At 43.6% G+C, this 27,289-nt stretch overlaps 1 protein-coding gene across 2 annotated transcripts; it reads left to right on the forward strand.

Annotated features, from left to right (window-relative positions):
- Positions 1-387: 387 nt before the first annotated feature.
- On the forward strand, positions 388-26,056 carry LOC147639594 (uncharacterized). 2 transcript variants are annotated; one of them, XM_086772075.1, is made up of 10 exons: positions 388-647; positions 1,280-1,465; positions 1,556-1,685; positions 1,819-1,908; positions 19,447-19,628; positions 24,178-24,273; positions 24,376-24,469; positions 24,588-24,704; positions 24,792-25,507; positions 25,633-26,056. In XM_086772075.1, exons 1-9 carry the CDS (start codon positions 537-539, stop codon positions 24,893-24,895), a joined length of 1,110 nt encoding a protein of 369 aa, XP_086628201.1. In that variant the 5' UTR covers positions 388-536; the 3' UTR covers positions 24,896-25,507; positions 25,633-26,056. The 2 variants fall into 2 exon arrangements, with proteins under 2 accessions (XP_086628201.1, XP_086628209.1); XM_086772083.1 differs by having other exon boundaries at positions 24,792-25,477.
- The last annotated feature ends 1,233 nt before the right edge of the window (positions 26,057-27,289 follow it).

Here is a 27,289-nt window from a genome sequence, read left to right on the forward strand (position 1 = left end):
TCCCATATTGCCTTCCATTTCATTTTCCAGCAACTAGAACTCCAGCTCACTCTCCAAATTTTATTACACACTATTTCTCAGTGCTTTGTACAGAGCCTTAGTTGATCCACTGTCCAGTTTAGACCCATTAAACCAGACCAGTCCTTTATCCAACAAGACTCATCCACAACTATGGAGGCCCATCCCTTCTGTATCTCATCCAGTACATGCCTAACAAGTTGCCCTTCCCTGTAAGACAAACCAAGTTCCTCTTCCAGCTGCTCAAGTTTCACCCAATTGAAGCCCCATCCTAGCAGTCAGAAAACCTTCTCAAACCTTTGTTGTTCAGGATTTTGGCAATTCTAGGATCTTGCAATGAATCATTTTCTCCACTACAAGAAACATTTGATGGTGTGAACATACAGACGTATATACACTTCATACCTCAGGCTAGGTAAACCCTAAGGTGAAGTTGCACAACAGGATGTAAGCCACAATTATATGCAAGGTTTAGTGTCCTTATTGCACAGGGTTTACGAAGGAAGGACGAAGTAGCCATGGCTTCCATCTCTGCCCTGGACATGCCCGATGTCCCCAGCGGCCAGCTTCCCCCTCACCTGGAGGTCCAGCGAACTCGAGTCGTCTGCGCCGCGGACGCCCCTTCTTACGTGCGTTCTGCGTACTGCGGGTTTTTCTTTCCCAAGGATTTAGGATTGCTTGCTGCATGTATTTCTCCGTGAAAAATTAGGATTGCTTGCTGCATTTATTTCTCCGTGAAAAATTAGGATTTGTCTAGGGCAGCTTTGTTGCCATCGCGAACAAAGAAGAGAATGGCCGCTATTCTGTTTTTCTGAGCTGACATTAGGGTCTTCTTTTATTGCAACCACGGGCATGGCCGTGTCCGTTTCTAAGTTCCTCTCTTGCTCTTTTTCCCCCCCCTTTCCCTTGAGTAGATCCTTGATAGTCACAACTTGTGGCCGCCTTGCAGCCACAATACCAATGGGAGCATGTGGGGATTTGAACTCAGGACTTCCCCTCCTGAGTCACAGGCCCGCACCGCTGGGCTAGATGCCCATTGGCTTTCTCCTGCTTTGGTACGTTGTGTGTGGCGAGAAGTAAGTTCTTAGTTTTGATTTCGTGAGTGTTTCGTCTTCCTTTTAGTTAAGGACTTAGCTATACCTTTCTTTCTTGTCAAAAAATAAATTTTCATTTTGTTGCTGTCAAGAGCATGGCCATTGTTCTTTGAAACTGAGTTGAAGTCAGGGTTTGTATCTCATTAGAGTTTTGCGCAGGAGTGCAGACAGAATCCCTGCAGTATTCTGGGGCATACTCATTGTCTGGATTTGATAATAGCCTCCGGCTGAGTGATTTCTGCAAAAATTTCCGTGTTGAAGTGATCTCTCTGGATAATGACGACATTGAGTTTGACATGATTGGTATTGATGCTGCCATAGCCAATGCATTCAGGAGGATTTTGATTGCAGAGGTATACCGAGCTCTCTCTTTCTGGCTTGAAAATCAAAAGGCTTGAGTTGCATTGCCTTACAGATTTTGTGATTTTGGTCTGCTTCTCAAGATCCCTACCATGGCAATAGAGAAGGTATTTGTTGCAAATAACACCTCTGTAATTCAAGATGAGGTGTTGGCTCACCGCTTGGGGCTGATTCCCATCAAGGTTGATCCACGCTTATTTGATTACAAGTCAGGTACTGGTTGCTATGTCTACATAAGAATTTAACTAATAAATAGAAAACCTCCTTAGGCAAAACTTTATAGCTTATGTTGATACTATCTGGCTGTATGTATGGCACTGGCTAAGCTGATTTCTTGTTTTGGCAGAAAATGACTTGGCCAATGAAAAGAATACAATTGTCTTTAAGTTGAATGTTGTTTGCACAAGGCAAGAGGGGCGGGTAAAGAATGCTACAGGTAAGCTTATTTTCTTGTAGTTGTGGCACCATTTTGTAGTGCATAAAAAGACTTAAAAGTAGCAGAAGTCCAGGCCATTTCTTGTGTCTCTTTGTGCCATGAGCAATTTGACAGCGATTGGAACATAAGGATGTGTTTCGTTTACTGTTTTGTTAAAATAAATTCAAGGCAGTCTACATAACCCTTGAGGCCTATTTGTTAAAATATAGTATCTCATGTGGATTCAGTCGTATCTAAGTGAGTCGGCCATTTCCATTGAGAGGGTATATATACCCATGCCCAACCATTGTAAAATTCAACCTATTCATTGCTAATACATATCAAAGCTGTTCGCCAACCTCTCTCTCTCTCTCTCTCTCTCACAGCGTGTATGCCTGCACGAGTTAAAATATAGTATCTCATGTGGATTGAGTCGTATCTAAGTGAGTCGGCCATTTCCATTGAGAGGGTATATATACCCATGCCCAACCATTGTAAAATTCAACCTATTCATTGCTAATACATATCAAAGCTGTTCGCCAACCTCTCTCTCTCTCTCTCTCTCTCTCTCTCTCTCTCTCTCTCTGCGTCAACTTCTCTCTACGTGTGTGTGTATTCCGCTGCACCAACTCTGACATGGTATCAGAGCTGAGGCTCTAGGGTCCTTGGACAAGCGCATAGAGAGGTGGAGAAGAAGAAGAGTGCGTTTCGCTGCCGACGTCGTGGAGCCTGCCCGGCGGGTGACGGCCGAGAGTACAGGCTCCGGCTCGATGCTAGGAAGAGGCTAACGGGGAGACCCCGCGGAAGAGGCTCGTGCATCTAGGTGCCGCCAGAGCGTCAAACGTCGCTAAAGCTACATGCAAGAGAAAGAGCACCCCCAACTTCGAGCGACCAGTAGTCGTGAGCGAAGACGTGCTCAGGGCAGGCCAGGGGACTCAGCCAGGTCCCCTCATCTCCCGAGATCAGAGTGTGCTGTTTGCTCGGGCCGTTGCACGGCCGAGAGTACAGGCTCCGGTTCGATGCTAGGAAGAGGCTAACGGGGAGACCCCGCGGAAGAGGCTCCTGCATCTAGGTGCCGCCAGAGCGTCAAACGTCGCTAAAGCTACATGCAAGAGAGAGAGCACCCCCAACTTCGAGCGACTAGTAGTCGTGAGCGAAGACGTGCTCAGGGCAGGCCAGGGGACTCAGCCAGGTCCCCTCATCTCCCGAGATCAGAGTGTGCTGTTTGCTCGGGCCGTTGCACTGGCAAAGTTTCCCGCTAAAGGAAAAGCGAAGAATAACTCGCGTGCCCTCCCGGTTTCCGCCTGATTGGAGGTTTGCGTTTTGCTTCATCGAGCTGTTTTTCACCTGCGTTTTCAGCTTCAGTGCTGCGTTTTCTCCTGGTTGGCTGTGGGCTTGCGTTTTCCTGCCCTGTTTTGTCGGCCAGTTTTTTTAGAGCACTTTGGAGGCTGGTTTTGCTTTGGACAGCATCATAGCAGGCCAGGAGGGCACCGGTGACGCAAGGGTGGAGCCTCGGGAGTGGAATCCAGGACGCGGCCAAGACTTGCAGGTCAAAGTGCTCGAGGACTCGGGACGAGATTTCAACTGTGTTGACTGTTACAAGAGGGCTACGGAGAGGAGGTTTGGATCGATTGAGAAGATCTTGGATCGATTGAGAAGATCTTGGACGGAGTTTATGAGATGGGTCTCCCGTGTTCAAGCAAGGACGACAAACTGAATGGCGACAACTATGCGCATTGGAACTTGATCATGAGGCTATGGTTTAGCAGAAAAGGCTTATGGGACATTGTTGATGGCTCGGAGGAATGTCCCCGAAGGGATAGCAATCGGTTCACACGTCTTCAGGAGGAGGAGTTTCTCAAATCTCTTGTGGATTGGGATGCTCACAATGCGAAGGCGATGTCGGCGATTGCAGAATCTCTCACCAAGGAAATTTCCCCTGCCATTCAGACTTTAAAGACTGCCAAGGAAATGTGGTCAAAGCTTGCAGGACTGTTTGATCGAGACTCAACAATGCGAGCAGTAACCCTTCTCGGCCAGTTGTTTTCCATCAAGTTTGAAACCGGGACCTGTATGCAGTCACTTCTAATGAAGGCAAAGGTTATCCATGATCAGTTATCGGCTATGAATAGTGCATTAACTAGTACCCAGTTAGCTGCCTTGGTTCTTACGAAGTTGCCTGAGGAGTACGAGATGGTCTCGAGGGCATTACGCTTACAAGTCATGAAGGAAAAGCTGGAATTTGATGATCTCAGCTCTTTTCTCATTGAGGAGGAAGTAGTGCTCATTTCCCAAGGCAAGATTCGGGTTCCGAAGGATGTAGAATCGGCACATGCTGCATCGGAATCCAATAAGAAGTCTAGGAGCCGTTGTTATAAGTGCGGAAAGCGAGGGCATTTGGCTCGGGATTGCAAATCCAAAGCTAAAGCTCAAGGCTCGACAAATGACAAAGGCAAAGGCAAAGCTGACGAGGATGACAGTGACAGTGATTCTAAGAGGGATGCTACGGCGTCTGCCGGTGTGGCGAGGACTTCACTGGCACATACTCCAGCATTCTAGCTTGGTGGATGGATGCTACCACATGCTTCAGCCAGAGAGAGGCATGTGAGTGGCAGAGAGGGGCAGTCTGTGCTCCCGTTTTGGTGATTTGGACCCGTGTGTCAGAGTTCAAGGCACATGCATCTGGCATGGAACAGCTTGACAAATCTATGGACGTGATGTGTTCGTAGTTCATTGGTAGCAGACTATGGATGGGATGAGTTCCTGGTATAGCAGAATTTTGGGCGTCGTGTGTCAACAGTTCAAGGTTCTTTTGGACGTGTGTGTTCTCAGTTCAACGAATGGGGGATCATGGATGTGGAGTTGTCTGCAATTCATTATTCTATGTGGCAACTGAAGCTCAAGATGGCATTCCTTGAGGAGACAGGTTGTTTGGTGCATTTTCCGAGGTGTATTCAGTATCCTGCCAGTATTGAGGTGTCCATGGTTGCATCTACATCGACTTGGTTTCTTTTCTATGTCCACTATGAGCTTCAGAGAGGGTGTTAAAATATAGTATCTCATGTGGATTCAGTCGTATCTAAGTGAGTCGGCCATTTCCATTGAGAGGGTATATATACCCATGCCCAACCATTGTAAAATTCAACCTATTCATTGCTAATACATATCAAAGCTGTTCGCCAACCTCTCTCTCTCTCTCTCTCTCTCTCTCTCTGCGTCAACTTCTCTCTACGTGTGTGTGTATTCCGCTGCACCAACTCTGACACTATTTTCAAACTGATTTCTTGCTTTCAAATGCACAAAATTTATTTGCTAATATTCATTTGCAAGATCTTTATTGGGTTTATTGTAAACATGTAGTTGTGCTTTATCAACAATACCCTCTTTTTTTTTGCTTAATTTCCTTTAATCAGACTCGGATGCGAAAGGGGGGAAGGGGGGGGGTTGATTCCACTGTTCTGGGAGGGCCTCGAAGTCGAATGCCATCTGAGATGGTGGTGTAGGCCAGTGCATGTGAAGAAATCTCTTATCAATCTTACCTGTGTCTAGAAGAAAGGGGCATGTGCGTGATATCGGTACTCCACACGTTGGACCTCCAAGGCCTTTGATGAAGCACGGGTGGCTTTCATCTTGGCATCTTGTTCCTCAAGGCATCGAAGCGAGGCTAAGGTGCAGTGAAGACTCCACTCCTCCTTGCAAAAGGTTTGGAGTCTGTCCGGAGTGGCCTCCTGCAGGAAGAGGCTGATCTCCTGGAGAGTCCCATTCAAGGCTGTAGCAGTGGTTTGGAGGGGGGGGGTGAGGGGGAGGAGAACAACTCCCAGATTTGTCAATGTGCTGGCAAATCGTTGGGTCCTGCATGAGGCAATTTGTGATCTTGGCAGACTATTGACAGTCCTACTGCCATGGATCACCAAAATGCAAGGGAATTGAGGCATGGTTGGAGAAGGCGGTGTAGGCTAGGATGTTGATAGAGCCTCCTTCTCGGTCACATCTCGTCAACATAAAAGCGGTCACATGCCCACTCATCAAGATAAAAAAAAAAGATTAAAAAATTTTTTATTTTTCCCCTGAAAAAACCGTACGAGTCTATACGGTATTGTATTCCGCACGATATGGCGTCGTATGCCGAATGGAAACAACTATGTCTGCGATGTAGGTGCTATAGGGCTGTGCGGGTGCCCGCTGCTCGGGGCACCTTAGGCCACGCTGCCACGTAGCAACACAAGCCCCAGGGCTGCATTGCCAAGTAAGGAGTTTGGTGAAGACACATGCATAACGAAAAAGATGGCGTGGGTGCAAATGTTGTTGGCAATGAAGTCGATGACCCTTTAATCTTAGAAATTTGATATTTCATGCATAGTCACCTTGTCTTTGTGTTTTTACATGAGGGAAAAAGCGACAAAGCGACAGCTCTCTAGTGGCCACATTGAAGCCCCTAACTCAGTTTCTTGGTCTTTTCCATATTCTTGGGCGCCTCCAACCCAAATGTGTGTGAAGCCTTCAAAACACGGCCCCACTTTATAAATGTATGGCTTATTTAAATAACTATGAAACCTTTAAAATACGAGGGGGTTTTCTTGGGCATCATTGAGATTTGGGATTTGATATTTGGATTTGGACTTGGACTTGGCCTTGGATTTGGTGTGGATCCCGACTTGGATTTGGGTTTTGTATCTGGTACTAGCCTGGTGAGAGATTTTTGTGGGTCATCTCCGTGGTATGCTCGGCATTAGAGATCTTGTGCCTCGACACTGACATCGACTTGGATATACTACATCGGCATATTTGTTTGCTTTTGTATTCATTGTTGTATTGATCCTGGCTAGCATGTTCGTGGATTGTTCCTGAATAAATCTCTGAAAGGGGACGGGCTTGTTCCCTGCTCAGTGTGTGTGTGTGTGGGAGCATATATGGATACCAAGTTCTACACCCACTATTGGGCACTGAGGACATTAGTGGGGATGTCATAGTATCTAGTCTATACTATGCATGATGGAGTTGATGGTTTATTGTCTTGTGGATAACTACCATGAGGTTATAAATTGCACTTTCTTTTAAGGTGAATTTGGGCATGTTCCTGGATTCATCTAGGTATATCTTTATGCTGTATCAACGAACATGCGAATTTCACATTGTGAAGTTTTCGTCCAAGTTGCAGCCAGTTGATATTGTGTTAATTCTTTCTATCTTTCGTGGTGTCTATGCTCTATCAACTACCTTTTTGTTGTAATAATTCTTTCTATTTGTTATGATCCTTAGTGCTAGGCTTCATTATGGCTGAGTCTGCCCTATATCTCCAAAGCTTTGACAGAAACTTAGTACAAAGACCTTTGTATGAATGTATGCTCGTGTGTGTGTGTGGGAGCATATATTGATACCAAGTTCTACACCCACTATTGGGCACTGATGACGTTAGTGGGGATGTTGTAGTATCTAGTCCATACTATGCATGATGGAGTTGATGGTTTATTGTCTTGTGGGTGACTACGATGAGGTTATAAATTGCACTTTCTTTTAAGGTGAATTTGGGCATGTTCTTGGATTCATCTATGTACATATATTGTGCAAGATCCCTATTCCCTTCTCTCTCTCCCCTCTCTTTATATCTTTAACTCTTGGACATGTGGTAGAATCTGTCATGGCATGTCCCGTTTGGCTTACAAAATGGTTTCTCTCGAATACCTCTTGGACAAGATCTTGACTTTGACGACAGAGAGGATTGCAGCTTTGGTGGAAGAGTTTTATCGAAAAACCAAGGAGATAGATGTCCACTATGGACAAAGTATGGAGTGAGGTTGAGGTTGAGTATCGATGATGACGGGAGGAAGAAGTAGGACAAGCATGGCACTGACAAGAGGCAGGAACACATTTGGAAGGAGGAAGCACGGTAACAAGAAAAACATGGAGCGAGGCTTTGGGAAGAGCAAAGGATAGAAAATGGCGACAGAAAGCGTAACGAAGGCAATGCACCAGAGAGCATCCGAATCGTCTCTCCAAGTCCGATGCGGAGGAGGGTGAGTGCACAAAATTTGACCCATTCAGAGATATTTGGACACTTATCGAGCAATATCATCCTCTTCTAGTTGATTCATCCTTCACGAATTAGTGCTCATAGGTTGAACACATGGAACGAGCTCAACCTTATGGTGCATGGCCCTACTAGGAGGTAAACCATGTGGTAATTCAGCAGGAAAACATTAGAGTTATCAACCAATAGAGTGGAGAGGGAGTAGTGGCAGCCTAGCCACACACCAGCGAACCTTGCTAGTGCATTGGCCATTGGAATCCTTCGCATGGGGGATCAATGATGGTTAGAAGAAATAGCACCTCATTGTTGACAACTGGGATGACTACTGCATACGGTGACCTCTTGATGGGGCAAACAAGAACTAGGGATCCTTGCTACTGCATGGTGTCAATGTTGCAATGGCAGGCCTCGACTTAGAAGCTACCTCAATGAGCTTTGCAATGGCAGAGGTGCCCAGGGAGTGTCTGGTTGAAGTCAGTAGACTTATATAGTACTGAGCTCTGCATTGACCAACATCTTACATGGTGGAGTAGATCATAAGCCAACCCAATATGCATGGGAAGAGACTGCAATATGGAGATATTAAGAGACACCTTATGATGAGGTGTGATTGTGTTGAAAAAACACAATAAAGGTAGAAAAGAGGAGGAGGGGAGAACAACGGAATAAGGGGGAGCCTCCTGAAGCAAGGGAGATGTAGGGGTGGGAGGGAAGATGGAGTTTCCCCCAAACCCATTGTGATCAGCTAACTGTTTTTTTTTTTGGGGAAAAAGATTCTTCAATTAGTTCAAGAAAAACAACCACAAAGGGCTATAGATACAACTACGAAGGGCTAAATACAAATTCGTCTCATTCAAGGGCGGGAATCAAACGACTTCTCCTGCAGAAAATATAGCCAAAGAGGCCTCAGGAAGGGGAGAGAGAGTGAGTTGTCCACTCTAGGTGTCAGGTAGAGAGGTGTAACATGCAGCGGAAGTCTTCGCATTGGAGGATCCTGTCACACACATGCTCACACCGTCTTTTGTATCTGTCACACACATGCTCACGCCATCTTCTGTATCCTGAGTTTCGCGAGTTTAGCAATCCACTTTAATACTTCAAACTTTAGAGAGATACGAGAGAGAGAGAGAGAGAGATGAGAAATGTACATCGTATGGGGTCCTGAATTACCCATTGAAGGGCCCCCTATCTTGTTATCGAGATAGTATTTGCTTTTTTATCTTTAAAGAGACTGACGGTGTGACTGACGATAAGCCAAATGCAAGACCTGTGAAGACCAAGTGTTGGGCTGAACTGTGCACTGCTGTAGAAGCACCAAAGATGTCCAATCTTGAGCCTATGCACTCTTCCCAATGGTATGAGGGAGGGATGCAAAGCTAGGGCTGAGAGAGGGGTTGTTTGGGATTGTTCTAGATTGTATATGAATGCTATAAATGAATGAGAATGCTGCATTTTACCTTCACCAAGTGGTTGGAGCAAAACGATGAATGAATGAATGCTGAAAACTGCATGGATGCAGAAAACGCAAGATGGACTGAAGACTGAATGCTGAATTGCTGCGTTTTACTGATGTAGATGGCTGAATGCTCATGCGTTTAAGGTGCCTAGGGTTGTGGGAGACAAACGCTGAAGAGAGATGGCTGAAACTACAATCGCCTATGCTCCTTATGCTGAGGATGACAAGCGCTTGATGGCTCTCTTGGTGAATATGATGAATGAATAGATGATTGTGCAAAGCCTCTATTTTATACAAGTGATGTTGCTAGTCGGTTGGCACTAGATGCTGGCTGATTGCCATATAAACGTTAAATGCTTAATGATGATGCATAAATGCTGAAAATGATGGAAAAAATATCAAAAAAAATCCTAGATAAATCTTGGATAATTCCTAGATGCTATCTGAGGTTCCTGCAATGGTCTAGATGCTATGCATGAATGATGTCCAATATGCAAGATGCTTTTTGATGCAAACCCTAAGGTTTCTACTGACTGTACATGTATGAATGCGTCTCTTTAAGTGGGTTAAGGGACTTAGATTGACTGACTGACTGACTATGGCTGAGAATGACCTACGTAGCTCGTGCTTGACTTATCCTGGACTGAGGGTGCAGAGTGCATGTGACATTCCCTCTTGCTTAGCTTGGTGGCAGGTTCATGGCTTCCAAGCAGTCCGCCAACATCTGGGGGTACTCTTGAAAGAACTCCTCGTATGGCCATACAGCTTCGTGGGTACCTCTATCTCGGAATTTCGTATAGAACTAACATATCCGTCGACCGGAACCATGCTTCCAATGATGAAGAGGGATCTGCTCGAGCTCAATGACTTCTGTTCTAGACTGTATATGAATGCTGTAAATGAATGAGAATGCTGCAGAGAGATGGCTGGAGCAAAACAATGAATGAATGAATGCTGAAAACTGCATGGATGCAGAAAATGCAAGATGGACTGAAGGCTGAATGCTGAAGAGAGATGGCTGAAACTGCAATCGCCTATGCTCCTTATGTTGAGGATGACAAGCGCTTGATGGCTCTCTTGGTGAATATGATGAATGAATAGATGATTGTGCAAAGCCTCTATTTATACAAGTGATGTTGCTAGTCGGTTGGCACTAGATGCTGGCCGACTGCTATATAAACATTAAATGCTTAATGATGATGCATAAATGCTGAAAATGATGGAAAAAAATACCAAAAAAATCCTAGATAAATCTTGGATAATTCCTACATGCTATCTGAGGTTCTTGCAATGGTCTAGATGCTATGCATGAATGATGTGCAATATGCAGGATGCTTTCTGATGCAAACCCTAAGGTTTCTAGTGATTGTATATGCATGAATGCGTCCTTTAAGTGGGTTAAGGGACTTAGATTGATTGACTGACTGACTATGGCTGAGAATGACCTACGTAGCTCGTGCTTGATTTATCCTGGACTGAGGATATACAATGGGGTCACGGCATACGACAAATATCATCGTGAATGGAACTAATACTGTACAAATGTCGCATTGCTGATGATGAGCCAGCTTGTCACCATGCACTACGGTGCAGAGAGTATGTGACATTCCCTCTTGCTTAGCTTGGCGGTAGGTTCATGGCTTCCAAGTAGTCCGCCAACAACTGGGGGTACTCTTGAAAGAACTCCTCGTCTAGCCATACGTCTTCGTGGGTACCTCTATCTCGGAATTTCGTATAGAACTGACATATCCGTTGACTGGAACCATGCTTCCAACAATGAAGAAGGATCTGCTCGAGCTCAATGACTTCTGCTTCGTCTACCACGTCTGACTGAAACATCAAACACTTCTGGACCAACATATGGTTTTAGCCAAGAAACATGGAAAACATCATGCATTGTCTAACTGGTAGGCAACTTTAACTTCATGGAGACATCACTTAACTTCTTAACTATTGGAAAAGGGCCAAAACTACGGAATGAAAGCTTGGGACAACGTTTGTCCACTTGTTTCAATCTTTGTTTCATGATACGCAAATAGACCCAATTCCCTTCCTTGAAGTGGACATCTCGTCTAGACTTATTCGCGTGTCTGCTATATGCTTCTTGTGCTTTGGTCAAGCGGTCCTTGATTGACTCAGTGGATGGAATGCACTAGATAATTGCAACTTAGTTCCGAAGTTTTCAAATAATGCCCTCCAGAAATGCGAGGTAAACTTGAAATCTCTATCTGAGGTGATGGTGCTAGGCAAACCACAAATTGGGTACCAATGCTTGAGAAACAGACGAGCTACGTCCTCGGCTGTGGCCGTATGCTTGGTGAAACACTAAGTGTTACGGGATCTGGTGGATGCTGGTAGAGGTCTACAAAGTCCATAGATATGTTGATGAAAGGTCCGTCGGGGATAGGCAAAGTTTGAAGTAAACCAGCCTTCTTTGTATGTGGAACCTTTACTTTTTGACAAATCTTATAGGCTTGTACATGTGCATAGACATCACACCTCATCTTTGGCCAATAAAAGGACCGTTCTAATTTCTCGAGGGTACTGTTGATACCCCTATGTCCTTCGACTAAGGAGTCATGGGTATCATGGAGAAGAGCGGAACGCTTTTCCCGAATGATAGAGGCGGTTCTTGAAGAACAACCAACCGTTCTGGATGGAATAATGGCCTGGCTTAGAATTGAGGGCCAAACTGTACTAAGTACCAAACTCAGGGGAGTCGACATATTGGTCTTTCATACTATCTAAGTCCTTTCCCGTGATTTCGAGAATGGTAGATTCTTGGACTGTCTGGATGCTGGCCTTTCGACTAAGAGCATCTGCTACTGGGTTATGCTTACCAGGGATATATTCAATCATTCCTCCAAAATGTTGGAAGAGTTGACTCCACCTGGCCTGTCGATCACTCCACTGGGCACCAAGCATAGTTTGAAGCCACTTAAGTGCTTGGTGGTCTGTTTTCATTGTGAAAACTTGTCCATAAAGAAAAGGCTTCCAATGTTTGAGTGTTGTGATCACACCTAAAAGCTCTTTGTCATATACCGAATAATTCTTTTCGGCGACATCCAACTTTCTACTGTAATATGCCACGGGTCTATTGTCGTGTTGGAGAACTGCTCTTATGGCTACATTGCTTGCATTGGTAATTTGGTAATGACCTCGAAAGATTCATCCCAAGATGCAAACTTTAATATAGGCGTTTCTGAGGTAGCTTTTTGGAGTGCACGGAATGCATGAAGTGGCTTGCTTGTAACTGAAACTTTCTTGCGAGTCTTCACCTCCTTGAGCAAGTCAGTAAGAGGTGCTGCAAGGTTGGAAAACTGATGGACATGGGTACTGTGGGCCTGACAAAGACCTACGAATGAGCGGATTCCTTGGCGGTCTTAGGAATGTTCCAATCTAAGATTTCCAATCTAAGATTTCCTGAACCTTTGATGGATCCAGTCTAATCCCATCGGAACCAATGATATAGGCAAAATACTGAACTTCTTTAACGCCAAAGACAGACTTTTGGCGTTTATGTAGAGCTGATTATCTCGCAAAAGTTGCAAGACTTTCTCCACATCTTTCTCGTGTTGCTTCGCAGTGGTTGAGAAGACTAGTATGTCATCAAGGAATATGAAAACACACTTTCCAATGTGGACTGCGAAAATCCTAGACATTATCTTATTGAAGGTTGCGGGTGCATTTGTAAGCCCAAAGGCATGACTACGAACTCATAGTGTCCATGCTCTGTCTGGAAAGCTGTTTTTGGAATGTTAGCTTCAAAAATGCGGACCTGATGGTAACCACTCTTGAGGTTGATCTTAGGGAAAAACTTAGCACCGTCTAAACGCTCCAAACTGTACTCTATCCTTGGCATAGGAAACTTATTCTTGATGGTGAGTTTGTTTAATGTCGTGTAATCTACACAAAGGCGTGCAGACTTGTCCTACTTTTGAACAAATAGGATAGGTGCAAGAAATGGTGAGGAAGAAGGCTGAAGAAATCCGGCTCGGAGAAGCTTAGATAATTGCTTTTCTAACTTGCCCTCTAAAGTCTTGAAAAGACGATAAGGAAACGTACTAGGAGGATCTGATCCAGGGACCAAATCAATGTGATGGTCCTCAGGGCGAGAGGGTGGGAGACTGTGCGGGAGATCGTCCCTGAGCATAATGTCCTGATGTCTGGACAGGTCAAAGGAAAATTGTTATGCCTTCTGGGAAATGTGGGTGCGAAGAGCAGGTGTAAACCCGTCCACATCCAGATGATATGGGACTAATGTGCAGTTCAATTTATTAGCCAATTGGGGAGAGACGGCGTCTTCAGAACTACCCATATGAAAAAGGACTACAAACTGTTGGCCCTTGGCAGAGCCATAAGCTCGGATGAGGCTCTTCTGTGGAGCATCGCTCTCACCCTCCTGCTTAGCATCAAATACCACTGATGGCATAGGATGCATAGAAGGTAAAAGTTGAACCGCATTGGCGGGGCTAGAGGAGCTGGGGAGGTTGTGGCAACTGTGGCAGAAGGGGCTTTAGCGGCTTGTTCTGCTTGCCATTTGTGGCAATCCTTCTTACCATGCCCTATGATGTGACGTAAAAAACATCTATTTTCTGATTGATTCTTCTTTTGCTTTTCTGGAGGAAGATAACCTCCAGTAATGCTTGCTTTAGCCTTTTCATCGGGAGTTTTCTTAGGCTTGGATTCTGTCTTTCTTACCCCCTGAACTGGAGCTATTATTGCCGTCCTTCTTAGCATCTTTAGAAGATGTGTTACCTTTCCCTCGCTATGCAGTGGATTGTTGCTGCTGGGGTTTGGTACTGGACTGAGATGACTGCTTGGGTTTGCCTCCGTTCATCTTCATTTCTTCATTTTGAGCGAGAGTCAAAGCCCGGTCATATGTACTGGGTTCAAAGTTACGAACAGTGAACCGAATGTTAGGATCCAATCCACGAATGAATTGCTCCATCTTGGCTTGTGGAGATAACCCTAACTGCTGTGCTAAAGTGATAACCTTGCCGGAAAACTGAAGCACTGGGGATCCGTTCTGTCTGAGTCGATAGAACTCATTTGCCAGACCGGTCATGTATTGGGGCGGGAGGAATTTGGTCTTCAGGTCATGGACAAAGATATCCCAGCTAAAAGGTGACACCTGTGGTGTGGTCTGTATAGAGATTAGACCAATGCTGCCACCAAGTGACTGCCTCACCTGTGAGATGGGGAGCCGCTACGTGGACTCTATCCCGAGGATCTCTGATCCTAGCTAATGGAAAATGAGCAGTAAATTGATGAATAAATTGATTTACTGCTAAATGATCACACTTACCATCATACTTATTGAAATTAGGTTGACTTCGAATGATGGTAGTTGATGTTGCGGATTGCTGGCTGGTGCAGTTGAGACTGGGGATGCTGAAGAGAGGTGCTGGTATCTAAGATGAATGGCCTCCTTTTCCCTTTGGTGCGCGAGTAACATACGTTCTCGATTGAGCTCACGTTGGTGCTCCCGAGTAGTGAGTTCAGCCTGACGCCGGCCTTCGTCGATCTTGCGTTGGGCTTCCTCATAGTCCGGTCTTTTTGCTTTTTCTTGTTGCTTTCTAGCTTCTGCTTTTGCTTTTTCTTCTCTCCTTTGGGCCTCGTCCTCTCTCCTTTGTTGTTCCATCTGAAAGAAGAGGGAGATGTAGTTGGGTGCTGTTGGAGGCGGACGAGGACGTGCTGCTCTTGCCTCCAAGAGTTGGAGACGCTCCATGAGCAGCTGGTTCTGAGCTCCAAGAAGAGCTATGGTGTCTGCGGTAGACGGAAGAGCAAGGTCTCCTTTGGGGGGGACGTCTTCCGGTTGATGAGTACTCTCCTTTGTAGACATGATGCTGAAGTCGGTGGGCGTGCTGGAACGCAATCTGCCCATCCAAGGATGCCCTCACGCTAGGATACGGTGTGTGAACAAGCTGAATCTAATACCAATGTAACATGTAGTGGAAGTCTTCGCATTGGAGGATCCCGTCACACAAATGCTCACACCGTCTTCTGTTTCCTGAGTTTCGCGAGTTTAGCAATCCACTTTAATACTTCAAACTTTAGAGAGATACGAGAGAGAGAGAGAGATGAGAACTGTACACCGTATGGGGTCCCGAATTACCCACTGAAGGGCTCCCTATCCCGTTACCGAGATAGTATTTGCTTTATTATCTTTTTGAACTGCTGCATTTTACTGATGTAGATGGCTGAATGCTCATGCGTTTGAGGCGCCTAGGGCTGTAGGAGACAAACGCTGAAGAGAGATGGCTGAAACTTCCATCTCCTATGCGCCTTATGCTGAGGATGACAAGCGCTTAATGGCTCTCTTGGTGAATATGATGAATAAATAGATGATTGTGCTAAGCCTCTATTTATACTAGAGATGTTGCTAGTCGGTTGGCACTAGATGCTAGCCGACTGCTATATAAACATTAAATGCTTAATGATGATGCATAAATGCTGAAAATGATGGAAAAAATACCAGAAAAATCTTGGATAATTCCTAGATGCTATCTGAGGTTCCTGCAATGGTCTAGATGCTATACATGAATGATGTGCAATATGCAGGATGCTTTTTGATGCAAACCCTAAGGTTTCTATTGACTATATATATGCATAAATGCGTCTCTTTAAGTGGGTTAAGCGACTTAGATTGACTGATTGACTGACTATGGCTGAGAATGACCTGGGTAGCTCGTGCTTGACTTATCCTGGACTGAGGATATACAATGGGGTCACGGCGTACGACAAATATTATCCTGTACAAATGTTGCACTGCTGATGATGAGCCAGCTTGTCACCATGCACTACAGTGCAGAGTGCATGTGACAAGAGGACAAGTGGCTTGTGGTGCAAGCTAGAGCGGACACATGGTTGGTTGCTCTCTTTGTACGAAGGGGATAAGTTATGGGCGGTAGGCATTGGGTTTTGTCTATCTCGGGACATTAGTGTGCGCGAACACAGGGCTGGTCATAACTTATAAGTAAGTTTTGGTCGCTCAAAACTTACGGAAGTGTGTACACACTCACTTATAAATTAGTGCTAATTCCTAAAGGAAGGTTTATGACCAATACTTATCACCTGTCCCATGCCACATAACCATGTTAGCAGACAGTTACACGCACGGTTCACGGGCGGGCGTCCCCTTACCCGAAACTACACATTGGTTAGGCAAGCATGAAAACAGTATGCAATTTCTTTTGCAAGCAAGCACATAAAGATGCTATGGAATGCAGCATTGATATGGACAATCTCCGTTCATGAAACTATACCAAAATAGACTTGCTCCAGGCAAGTACACGAGGTACGAGACCCAATGGAACACCAATCCTCCAAGCATTTCCGGGCATGTACACACAGGCATAATTCCCAACGGAAAGCCAAGTCCACAGCATCACATGAGTGGCATCAATTTCCGGCATATGCAACTGCCATGGATGTCAGTCCAATGTATATACATAATCAGAAAACATGGGTGGACCAATTGGGTGGCCAAATGGTGACATCTCCCTCGATTGCTAAACAATTGTCCGAAACTAAAAAGCATCCAAATAGGTGTGAAGCAAATGCGGGTAATCTATAAAGAACTCTGGGAAGATAGTTCTTAAACTTCACAAGGTAACATCTGACAACTTTGCTTGTAGCAAGCTTGCGTTCCTTACGTAAATGTGCAGAAAGAAAATTTCAAAAACCCTAAAACTACTCCAAAATTTACTTTTTGGAGGTTTTCATTGCCCGAAAATCATTAAAATAGGTTTTATATCAATTTTCTTGCCAAAAAGAGCTTTTCCATGGTTTTCTTCATCGACAAGGCTATAGGAGTTGTGGAGATTACTCATGGGATGAGCGAGTGTTTCTTGGACTTGGACTTGGATATGGATATGGATATAGATATGGATATGGATTTGGACTTGGACTTGGACTTGGAAATGAACTTAGACTTGGACATTGGATTGGGACTTGGACTTGGATTCATTGGATTTGGATTTGGATATTGGATTTGGTACTAGCCCGGTGAGAAATACTTGTGGGTCAACCCCGTGGTGTGCTCTGCATCAGAGATCTTGTGCCTCGATATCGACATCGACTTGGATATCCTACATTGGCATATCTGTTTGTTTTGTATTCATTATTGTATTGATCCTCGCTATCATGCCCATGGATTGTTCTTGAATAAATTCTTGAAGGGGGGTTGTTCCCTGCACAATGTGGTATATTGTGCAAGATCCCTATTTCCTTCTCTCTCTCCCCCCTCTCTCTCTATATCTCTATCTCCTGGACACATGGTTGAGTCTGTCTCACTGCACGCCCTGCTGGGCTTACATTGACAGGCATAGATGATGAAGCAAATGGAGTGTAGGCACCGACAACAACAGAAGCAATAGCACATATGGTACCTGATAGGGTCAATGAAGTGGTACGAGATGCTGAATGGTCAAGCTAATCTATATATAATAAGGGGGGCTATTGCTTGGCCTAGCAAAAGGGCAGTCGGCCACCAGCAAGACCAAAAAAACATGAATAAAACCTCAAAAAACCAGAACAGAGATCTTGTGCCTCGATATCGACATCGACTTGGATATCCTACATTGGCATATCTGTTTGTTTTGTATATATTGATTGTATTGATCCTCGCTATCATGCCCATGGATTGTTCTTGAATAAATTCTTGAAGGGAGGTTGTTCCCTGCACAATGTGGTATATTGTGCAAGATCCCTATTTCCTTCTCTCTCTCCCCTCTCTCTCTATATCTTGGACACATGATATCTCTATCTCTTGGACACATGGTTGAGTCTGTCTCACTGCACGCCCTGTTGGGCTTACATTGATAGGCATAGATGATGAAGCAAATGGAGTGTAGGCACCGACAACAGAAGCAATAGCACATATGGTACCTGATAGGGTCAATGAAGTGGTACGAGATGCTGAATGGTCAAGCTAATCTATATATAGTAAGGGGGCTATTGCACGGCCTAGCAAAAGGGCAGTCGGCCGGTAGCAAGACCAAAAAAACATGAATAAAACCTCAAAAACCCAAAATAATCCTCTTTTTAGCCATTTGACACAAATGATCCTAGGGGAGCACAAGAATAATATAACAAACACATTGCCAATTTTTATATATATTGAATACAGGCCCTCACACGGCCAATAGTACATAGAAATCAAATTGGTAACATCATGCTTTAAAGAGCGACGACAAGCCTTCATTGAGGCGTACAATCAAAAAAAGAACTCAAAACTGAAAATCCTAAGAAGCATTGCCTTTGTGCTTAGAGGATCCCCCGGCACCCACCACTGTAGATTGAGTAGTTGAAGCTCTAATCTATCTTGTGGAAGGGTGACGAGTGGCCAAGCGGTATATTGACAAGTGTCGAGCTTATGTGACAAGTGTGAGGCCACTTGTGTGCTTCAACAAGTCCCCTCATTTGCTTAGCTCACGGACGTAATGACGTGAATGGAATTTCCATTGGGTGTTGTGCAAAATAAGTACCCCTCCTAGATTTTAGGAGTGTGATCCTTTGTATTCCACCTTATTAGAAATGTATGTGAGCACCATGTATAACCATGTTTCAATACTAGATTCCTCCCAAATCCTCAGGAGCTTGCCATACAAGAAAGGGGATATGAATGTTTCTAAAAATTGTAGTTATTAAATACAAGAAAGAGGATATGAATGTTTCTAAAAATTGTAGTTATTAAATAACTCTCGAAAAGAAGCAAAAAAAAAAACAAGGTTTTCTACGGGCTTATGTCTCTTATAAGGGGGTTCATTGCTGTGATGGGCCCACGAAATTTTATTAAAACTAGTCAGTGAGTTGAAGAACCTATGCTCAAGCCTGTCTATTTTATTTCTAGAGTTGTCAATTTTGCAAGATGAGGGTCCACTATTTCTAGAGGCTTTATTGGGTTGCTGGTCTATGTCATCATGGTGGAGTGAGTGTGGTTAAAAATAGATGAATGTTTGCTCCACATAGTATGTTGATTTGTTTTGTTTGTGAACTTTGTGCTTTACTAAAGGTGAAAAATATGGGGACTGTGATAATGCCATAAGATGATTGATGCTCCATGTGGCAGTGAAATCTGATCAACTTCAGTGGTTGCCAAGTGGAAGTGAGTATCAAGTCCCTTCTGTAGACAAGGTCTCAAGGACCTACACATCTTTCTCTTGCAGCCAAGACACTTTGCCTCCTTTCAAGAAGGATCCCATTGTTTCACGATATCCAGACATTACACTTGCAAAACTCCGGCCTGGTCAGGTCATGAATTTCCTCTATATTCTTGTTTCTTTTTCTATGTTAATTTTTGCAATCTGAAGACATTTTCTGAAGTTTCTACATGTTAGCTCGTTAATTGTACTGTGATGCTTATGGCATCTCCATTTACTGTACGCGTATTGATATGTTTTGATTATTGTACCTTCAGATATAGTCGACATAAAGCAAGACATAGATTTTTTGCTCTTCTGAGATTACCAGAATAGCAATTATGCCAATATACATGTTGATAATGAGTTTCATTTATTTTCAGAAATTATTTTTAGTGTCCAAATTCTCGCCATAGACCATTCCATACCCAGCTATGTGAACTAAACTTTGTTTGACAAACCCTTTTTTGGGGATAAAAGGTTTTAAAAGAATGTAAATGGCAGTGAGTCTGAGGCCAAAGCGTGCTTAAGCCTGGAGACCAGCAGCAGCATGACAAGATGCCCTGATTTCAACATGGTATCAGAGCAGTGGTTACCCATCTTGCGTTTTTTCTTTGTTCCCTTTGTCTAGCTATTCTTCACCACTTGCTGTTCTCCGATTTGAACCGCCATCATCTTCATTATCCAGGCTGAACACCATCCTGTGTTTTCTGCATATGAAGGCTGCCATCGCTATCATCAATAGATCTGCATTTTGATGCTACAGCCACCATTATCATAATTCAGGGTGCGTTTTTGCTGTTGCTGCCACTGATGTAGCTGCTGCCACATGACCTGCATTCCTGCTGCCCGTGTCTCTCTTGTTCCGGCTGTGCAAGATCAGAATCAAGAGCAAGATATTCCAAAAACTGATTTTAATACTCGTTATGGCGTAATTTCTCCTGACCCTGCTAAAATCCAAGCAGTCGTAGATTGGCCATAGCCTAAGACAGTGAAAGAAGTCAAAGGAATCTTAGGATTAAGTGGGTGGTATCGAATCTTTATACCTAGGTATGCTCAGATAGCATCTCCTTTGACCAACCTTCTCAAGAAGAATATCCCATTTCAGTGGACGGCTTCATGTCAAAAAACTTTTGATAAGCTGAAGGCTTCCTTAGTAACCAACCTTGCTCTTAAATTGTCAGATTTTTCCATACCCTTTGAAGTAGTAAGAGATATACTAGTGGCTTTGCCCTAGGAGGTGTACTCATGCAAGAAGGTCATGCAATGGCCTATGAATCCAGAAATCTCAGGTCACATGAAAGGAATTATGTTGTCCACCATGACTTGGAATTACTCTCAGTAGTATATGCTCTAAAGTTATGGAGACATTATCTCTTGGGGCAGAGGTTCACTTTAATGTGACTGATCATCAAAGTCTAAAGTGGATTTTCACTCAAAAGGACCTCAACATGTGTTAAAGAAGATGGATGCAGACTCTGCAGGAGTTTGATTTTGAGATTAAGTATCGACCAGGGAAAGAGAATGTGGTTGCAGGTGCGCTCAGTAGGAAATCTTCCTTGCTTGCAGTAACCCTAGTATCAAATCCCTTGATCAGTGAAGAAAAAGAAAGAATCATGCAGGAAAAATTCTTTGGTCCTTCTTCCTTACTTATTCAAGAGAGCAAGACTCCTCAGGAAATGAGCCAAGTTCATGGGTACAAATTAGAAGATAAATGCATGTATTACAATAATCGACTATGCATCCCCAATGTTGAAGAAATAAAGGGAATTTTTTTGAGAGAAGCCCATGATAGCTTAATAGCTGGACATCCAGGTTTCATAAAGACTTACATGACTGTCAAGAAAAGTTTCTTTTAGCCAGGACTCAAAAAGGATGTACTCAATCATGTGTAGCATCAATGCTTAGTATGCCAAAGAGTCAAGGCAGAGAGATGCTAGGAAAATTTCATCCTTTAGACATTCCACAAATGAAGTGAGAATGTATCAGTATGGATTTTGTTACTGGATTACCATCGGTGCAATCAGATTACTACTCCATCTTTGTAGTAGTTGATAGACTAACCAAAGTTGCCCATCTGATTCCAAAAAAAAAGACTTCCACTGCAGTAGATGTCACTGCAGTAGATGTCACTTCCACTGCAGTAGATGTCACTAGAGTCTTCCTGAAATAGATTTTTAGATTGCAAGGATTGCCTAGGAGGATTGGAAACAGAGTATTAAGGAAATTATTGGTCAAGTGGAAGTTCTATCCTCTAGAGGATGCCCCTTGGGAGAAAGAAGATGAACTCGTAAAGGACTACTCCCAGTTTGCGAGATGAGGACATCTCACGTTTTTCAAGTGGGAGAGGATGTAAGATTCCTCCTCCAGCCTCTAAAGGTGTATGACACATTTCCTCAACCCCCAGTGATCACCCCCTCTCTTCTTTGCAATGAAATTTCTTGTTTATCCTGTTCTAACCTAGAAAGAGAAGACCACATCTTGGAAATATTTTTGATGGAGAAATTTGTCCCAAACTTTATGATCACATTCCTCAAAGGAGTATCTTAAAAAGGATTTTCAGTTGAGAATAGAGAGACTCCTCTAGACACCTGCTCCCACTAGGGATGGGAGACAGTCCGAGCTCATAGATTTCTTCCAGAGAGCTATGCCAGTGCCAGCTGATGTACCACGTGGGGTGACCGCACAGAGTGTAGAGGAATTGAGAGCCAGGAGGAGACCTAGACAGACTGGACATAGAGCACCCCGACTCCGTCACCGAGAGATAGCAGCTATCCGGATGAGACACCAGATTCTTGGCTGGTAATACTCCATTTGCTACCCTTTTACATGCTACTTTGACCGTTGAACCATATCCCTTCACTTCCTAAGGTTACAACTTACATGCTCCCCCTTGATGTACAAATGTTACACCCTGCATCACTTGACCTTTCAACACTGTGTTGGATATTCTAGATGGATGAGGCACGAGTCTTCCTTTTCTTGTACCGACTTGGAAATGTATCTTTCCCATGTATTTTCACAGGTATTCACGTGCTCACCATGCTGCTTCTGATGATGATGATGATGACGAGATAGAGATACAACTAGCCTATCTTTTTGTACAAGTTTTGTTTCCGTAGCCCAGTACCACATGGAACTCTTGTGCCACTTTTGGTCTCATAGATCCATAGGGCTTTTTGGAGACGTGTAATATAAAACTCTCTCTCTCTCTCTCTCTCTCTCTCTCTCTCTCACACACACACACACACACACACACACACACACACACACATCTTGTATAATCTCAGAGTCTGAGATCTTAGCTTTCAGTTTCCAGTTTTATTTTATTGTTGCTTTTTCTTTTTCATCCATGAGACGAGATTTCATGGGCACTACGTATACATGATTTTGGTCTCATAGACCCTTTGGGTCTTTTGAAGACGTTAATATTTCTTTCTTTCTTTGAGATCCCGGGGTGCATGCAGATCCACATGTCACATGCTATGTGCATCGCGATTGGTCAGCTAAGGGTATCCTCTCACTGCTTCCGAGTAGAGACTTCGCCTCCAAGAGAGCCGAGAACATCCCATGAGGAGCATATATGCAAAGTATGCACCCTAGGGGAGGTAGAGGACGAGGCCCACTATATATTAAAATGCCCAATGTATTCTGAGATATGGGGCAGGTTTCACTGCCTCTTCTGGGAGGGGTTTGGGTCAGTGGCATGGGTGATGCAGTATGAGGACTAGAGATGTCTCGAGATGTACCTGGTAGAGCGTAGACGACATAGGGTCATGTCCTAGAGGAGTCCTAAGTGGACAGGCCTACCCCATCCTACGTGCCATGCGCCCCCGACCTAGAGCACCGAGGATCTCCACCACCGAGAGACAGATCCATGAGATTCTCCGACGACGTGACATACCCTCACCATAGTGACATCAGGAAGCTTATCGAGTCACGTGTCAGTGACTCAGTTTCCAAATTTCACGTTCTTTTTTAGTTTTTCCATGGCATTGTTTATGATAGTAATAATGATACCTATGGTATCATTGTACTATTCATGGTCTCATAGGCCCTTTGGGTCTTCTGTAGACATTAATATATCCCAGGACGTGGAAATCAGTGAGTAGGTTTTGGGCTTGGACACTTATTTCGGGGAATCGGGACATGTGGTACCCTTAGAGACCCGCCACAATTCTAGTTGAATATTAGTTTGCTTGAGCACAGTTTGTCCATCTCTAAACATATGAAAGAAAGAGATTGTTAGACAACAGCTGGTTCATTGTTCTCTAGGTGCTTGATTGTGCACTTTGGAGTGAATTGAACTCTTGAGAAAGGAGCTTTAGTCATGTAATTTGAATGTAACAGGTCTTTCCTCACAGTTCCATAAGCTCTGAGAGCTGAAGCTTGAAGGGGTGAGCTCACATAGTTGCAAACACTCTGATAGGATGAAACAGAAAGTTCAGTTTAAAAGGCTACAAAAGGGTTTTTAATTGGAGCTTAAAGGTGTGTTGCAAATGAAGAGAGAAAGGAGTTAAAAGTGGAATTTGTGAAGTGATGAGTATTAAAGTTAACTCTTTTGAATTGCATGCTACATGACAAAAAGAAAAACACATTAGTATTTGTTTGACAGTTGTGGTTAAAGATAAAGCTGATTGGGTGAGTGTGAAATCTGGCAGTGCATTGAGTTGGAAGCTCATGCAGTCAAAGGGATGGGTAAAACCCATGCCAAATGGTCCCCTGTGGCAACTGCCAGATATAGAATGCTTCCAGAGGTAACTTACAGCATTTAACATTCTGAATCGGAAACTTGCAAGTTGAATATGAGCATCCCTGTTTGCTTAGTTTGTCAAGATTGATTGATGGTTTTCTATCAGGTGGTTCTTCTGGAGGATGTGCGGGATGATCTTGCAGAGGAGCTGGTTGAGAAATGCCCTTTGAATGTTTTTGACATTGAGGATTTGTCTAAAGGTTAGTAATTGTCTGTGTATGAGAGTCAACGAAGGGCTCTTCCCATGTGAAAAAGTTAAAGCCCGTTAAACTTCCAGCTTTTTGTTTGATGCCACTAAGTGGTTTGCTTTCTTGGTAGGGAGGAAAAAGGCAGTAGTAGCACGTCCTCGTGATTGTACCCTTTGCAGGGAATGTGTACTTGGAGAGGGTTGGGATAAGCGGGTGCAGTTGCGACGAGTGAAAGAACACTTCATATGTATGCAAAAATCTTTATTAGTAGTCTTTCCTAGTAGGTAGAGAACTTGAGCTATGTAGAGCCTAATATGTGGATGTTTTTTGACAGTCTCTGTTGAGTCCACAGGGGCACTACCTCCAGAAGTTTTGTTTGTAGAAGCAGTCAAAGTTTTAGAGGACAAATGCCATAGGATTTTGGCAGAACTCTCATGAAAGGCATAAGACATTTCCATGAGTAACATGGATTGCAATTATATGAGAGAATACCAGAGCTATAGGATCAGGATGACTATGAAGCTGAATGACACATGTTATCAGGAAAAAATTGTGTGAAGGAGCACACACACAGGTCTAATCCATCCTTGAGATATCTAGGTCTAGAGAAATGTCATCTACAGTTCTGACTTTTTTGACATCGTGACACAGATGTCTTTGGGATGCCAGTTTACCATGTCTTTTTGCAAGCGTGATCTTGGATACTGTCTGAATGGCTTTTTAATTACTGTTTGTTAAGTGGCATGGCTATTACATGACTCCACCTTTTCTTATTGCTTAGTGAAAATCCTCTCAGTTTGGTGTGCAAAATCTTGGCCTCAATTAGTTATTTTTGATAGTTTGTTGCACTAATGTTTGTGGTGAGCTGCTCTCTATGGTGTGCATGTTTTAGGAACCGGGACACGCATCCACATATTGCTTGGAATGGGTTGTGGCATTGACTATGTGGCAGGAATTAAGCTGAAGCAAATTGTATATCCAAGGCAGACTTTGTATTGAAAACTCTCCAAGGCATGGAAGGTAGCTATTTTACAAAGGAATGCTGCAAAGGTACACAAGGTTGAGTTAGGTGTAAAGTCATGATGTGTGATCCTAAAAACTAACAACCACTAGGCCAGTTGTTATTGTGTTTGATATGCAATCGATTAAGGGCTTTTTTGTGATGTGAAATGCAGGAGTTCCTTTTTCTCCTTATAGATGGCATGGTGAGGGTCACAATGTTCAATTGAATGGTTGTGAAGTTGTACATACGGATCATTTTCCCTGACAACCAGTCTGTTTTAACCGATGGGTTGGTTGGTTGAAACATGAGTAAAATCTGCTATGGAGTTCACTTTCAGATGATGTAATTACATGTATTAGCAACATTTCTCATGAGCTTCAGTTGAAGTGTTACCCCTTAAGTTCCATCTTGGAAAATTTCTGTCAACTTCCTAGGCCTTAACATGCCTTCCTCATGGCAACTTGAACATGTGGGCTAAGTACTCTACCAATCAAACAATTTCCCATGAGCCCGTGGAGATTGCAATCCCCCTTGCCTTTGCTTGCACCCATTCGGTGCAATATAATCTATTGCCATCAAGATGTACTTTTTTCCTATTTTCTAGGCTGGAAGTTTAAATGGTCCCACAAAGTCCAAACCCCAACTCTAGAATGGTTCTAGAGGCAATATGGGTTGTTCGGGCATCCCATTGACTGTTGCATTAGGCTATCTCACTCTATAACACATCACAATCCTTTGCAAATTTGTGAGCATCCTTAAGTACACTAATGAGCCACCATATTCCTACGTGAAACACCTTTTCTCGTGTTAAGTCACCTCCACTTGTACCTTATGCGATTTGGCGAGGACAACTTATTGATGTTTATGATTCGGGACATCTTTGTAATATTTGGTCTATGTCCATTTTGTACAATTGCCTTGTTATCCTCATGAATGACTTGCTCCTATGAGACCAGCTTTTTCCTAAGATCTCTATACATATTTTGTAGAAAAGAGAGATCTATCAAGAATTGTAGCATCTCATCATACTAGTTGCTCTTTTCTTGAACTATGATGCAGCCACATTGCAATAACAACTCTCACAGTTGCCATCTTGGCAACGGGGCTGAATGTCTCATAATCAATTAGATTTTAGAATGCTTCGTTACATCGCCAAGCTTAGGTATACTCAGTGTTCTTTAGTATCAACAAGCACTATAGTGGCATTGCTAAAAATCTTAGGAATCTACTATGCCACTTGATTTGGCCAAGAAACCTAGTCACTCAATCCAAGGAGGTATGCCAAAAATTGGGTCAAACTTTGTACAAAGAAGTAGAATGAAAGTATTTGATCCCTAAACTCTACTTCTTCCGTCAAGAAAACGGGGGAGGAGGCTAAGTTTGGAACCATCCTTGGTTGAAACCTCCATGATCCAGCCACCACCCAATCGCTTGGTCCATAGGGATGGAACTTATTTATTTCTTCAAATTTAATTCATAAAACAACCAATGTAAAATAAACATCATAAATTAATTTCTTTTGAATTAATTCTTGCACTTCCGGCAAGATCCTCATCATTGTGCAAGTTCATTGGTGTTACCCATACCAAATTCATCTCTGAATACCGCGGTTGCTCCATGCTTGGTGCATCCATGGGTCCAATATCCAAATGCACCTTGGGATTTTTTATTTATACAACTTTCGGACTTTTCTAGGAGTCGTGGGCCATGGCCTATCCAAGGTTTGCATCACAAGATATCATCTTGGTAGTGGGGACGTAAGGAGGGGGTTGGTGGGTCAAAGTTTCACTACTAATCTTTTCCTCACTAAGCTCAAATGGATAAAGACA

Source organism: Cibotium barometz, chromosome 3 (assembly GCF_041138505.1).
Source record: "Cibotium barometz isolate CiBa-2024 chromosome 3, ASM4113850v1, whole genome shotgun sequence".
Lineage (NCBI taxonomy): Eukaryota > Viridiplantae > Streptophyta > Polypodiopsida > Cyatheales > Cibotiaceae > Cibotium > Cibotium barometz.

Coding starts and splice junctions, on each gene's coding strand:
- LOC147639594 (XM_086772075.1), top strand. CDS start 537: ATGGCTTCCATCTCTGCCCTGGACATGCCCGATGTCCCCAGCGGCCAG. Junction 1,909..19,446: donor GCGGGTAAAGAATGCTACAG/GTAAGCTTATTT, acceptor TCCATGTGGCAG/TGAAATCTGATCAACTTCAG. Junction 19,629..24,177: donor CAAAACTCCGGCCTGGTCAG/GTCATGAATTTC, acceptor GAAATCTGGCAG/TGCATTGAGTTGGAAGCTCA.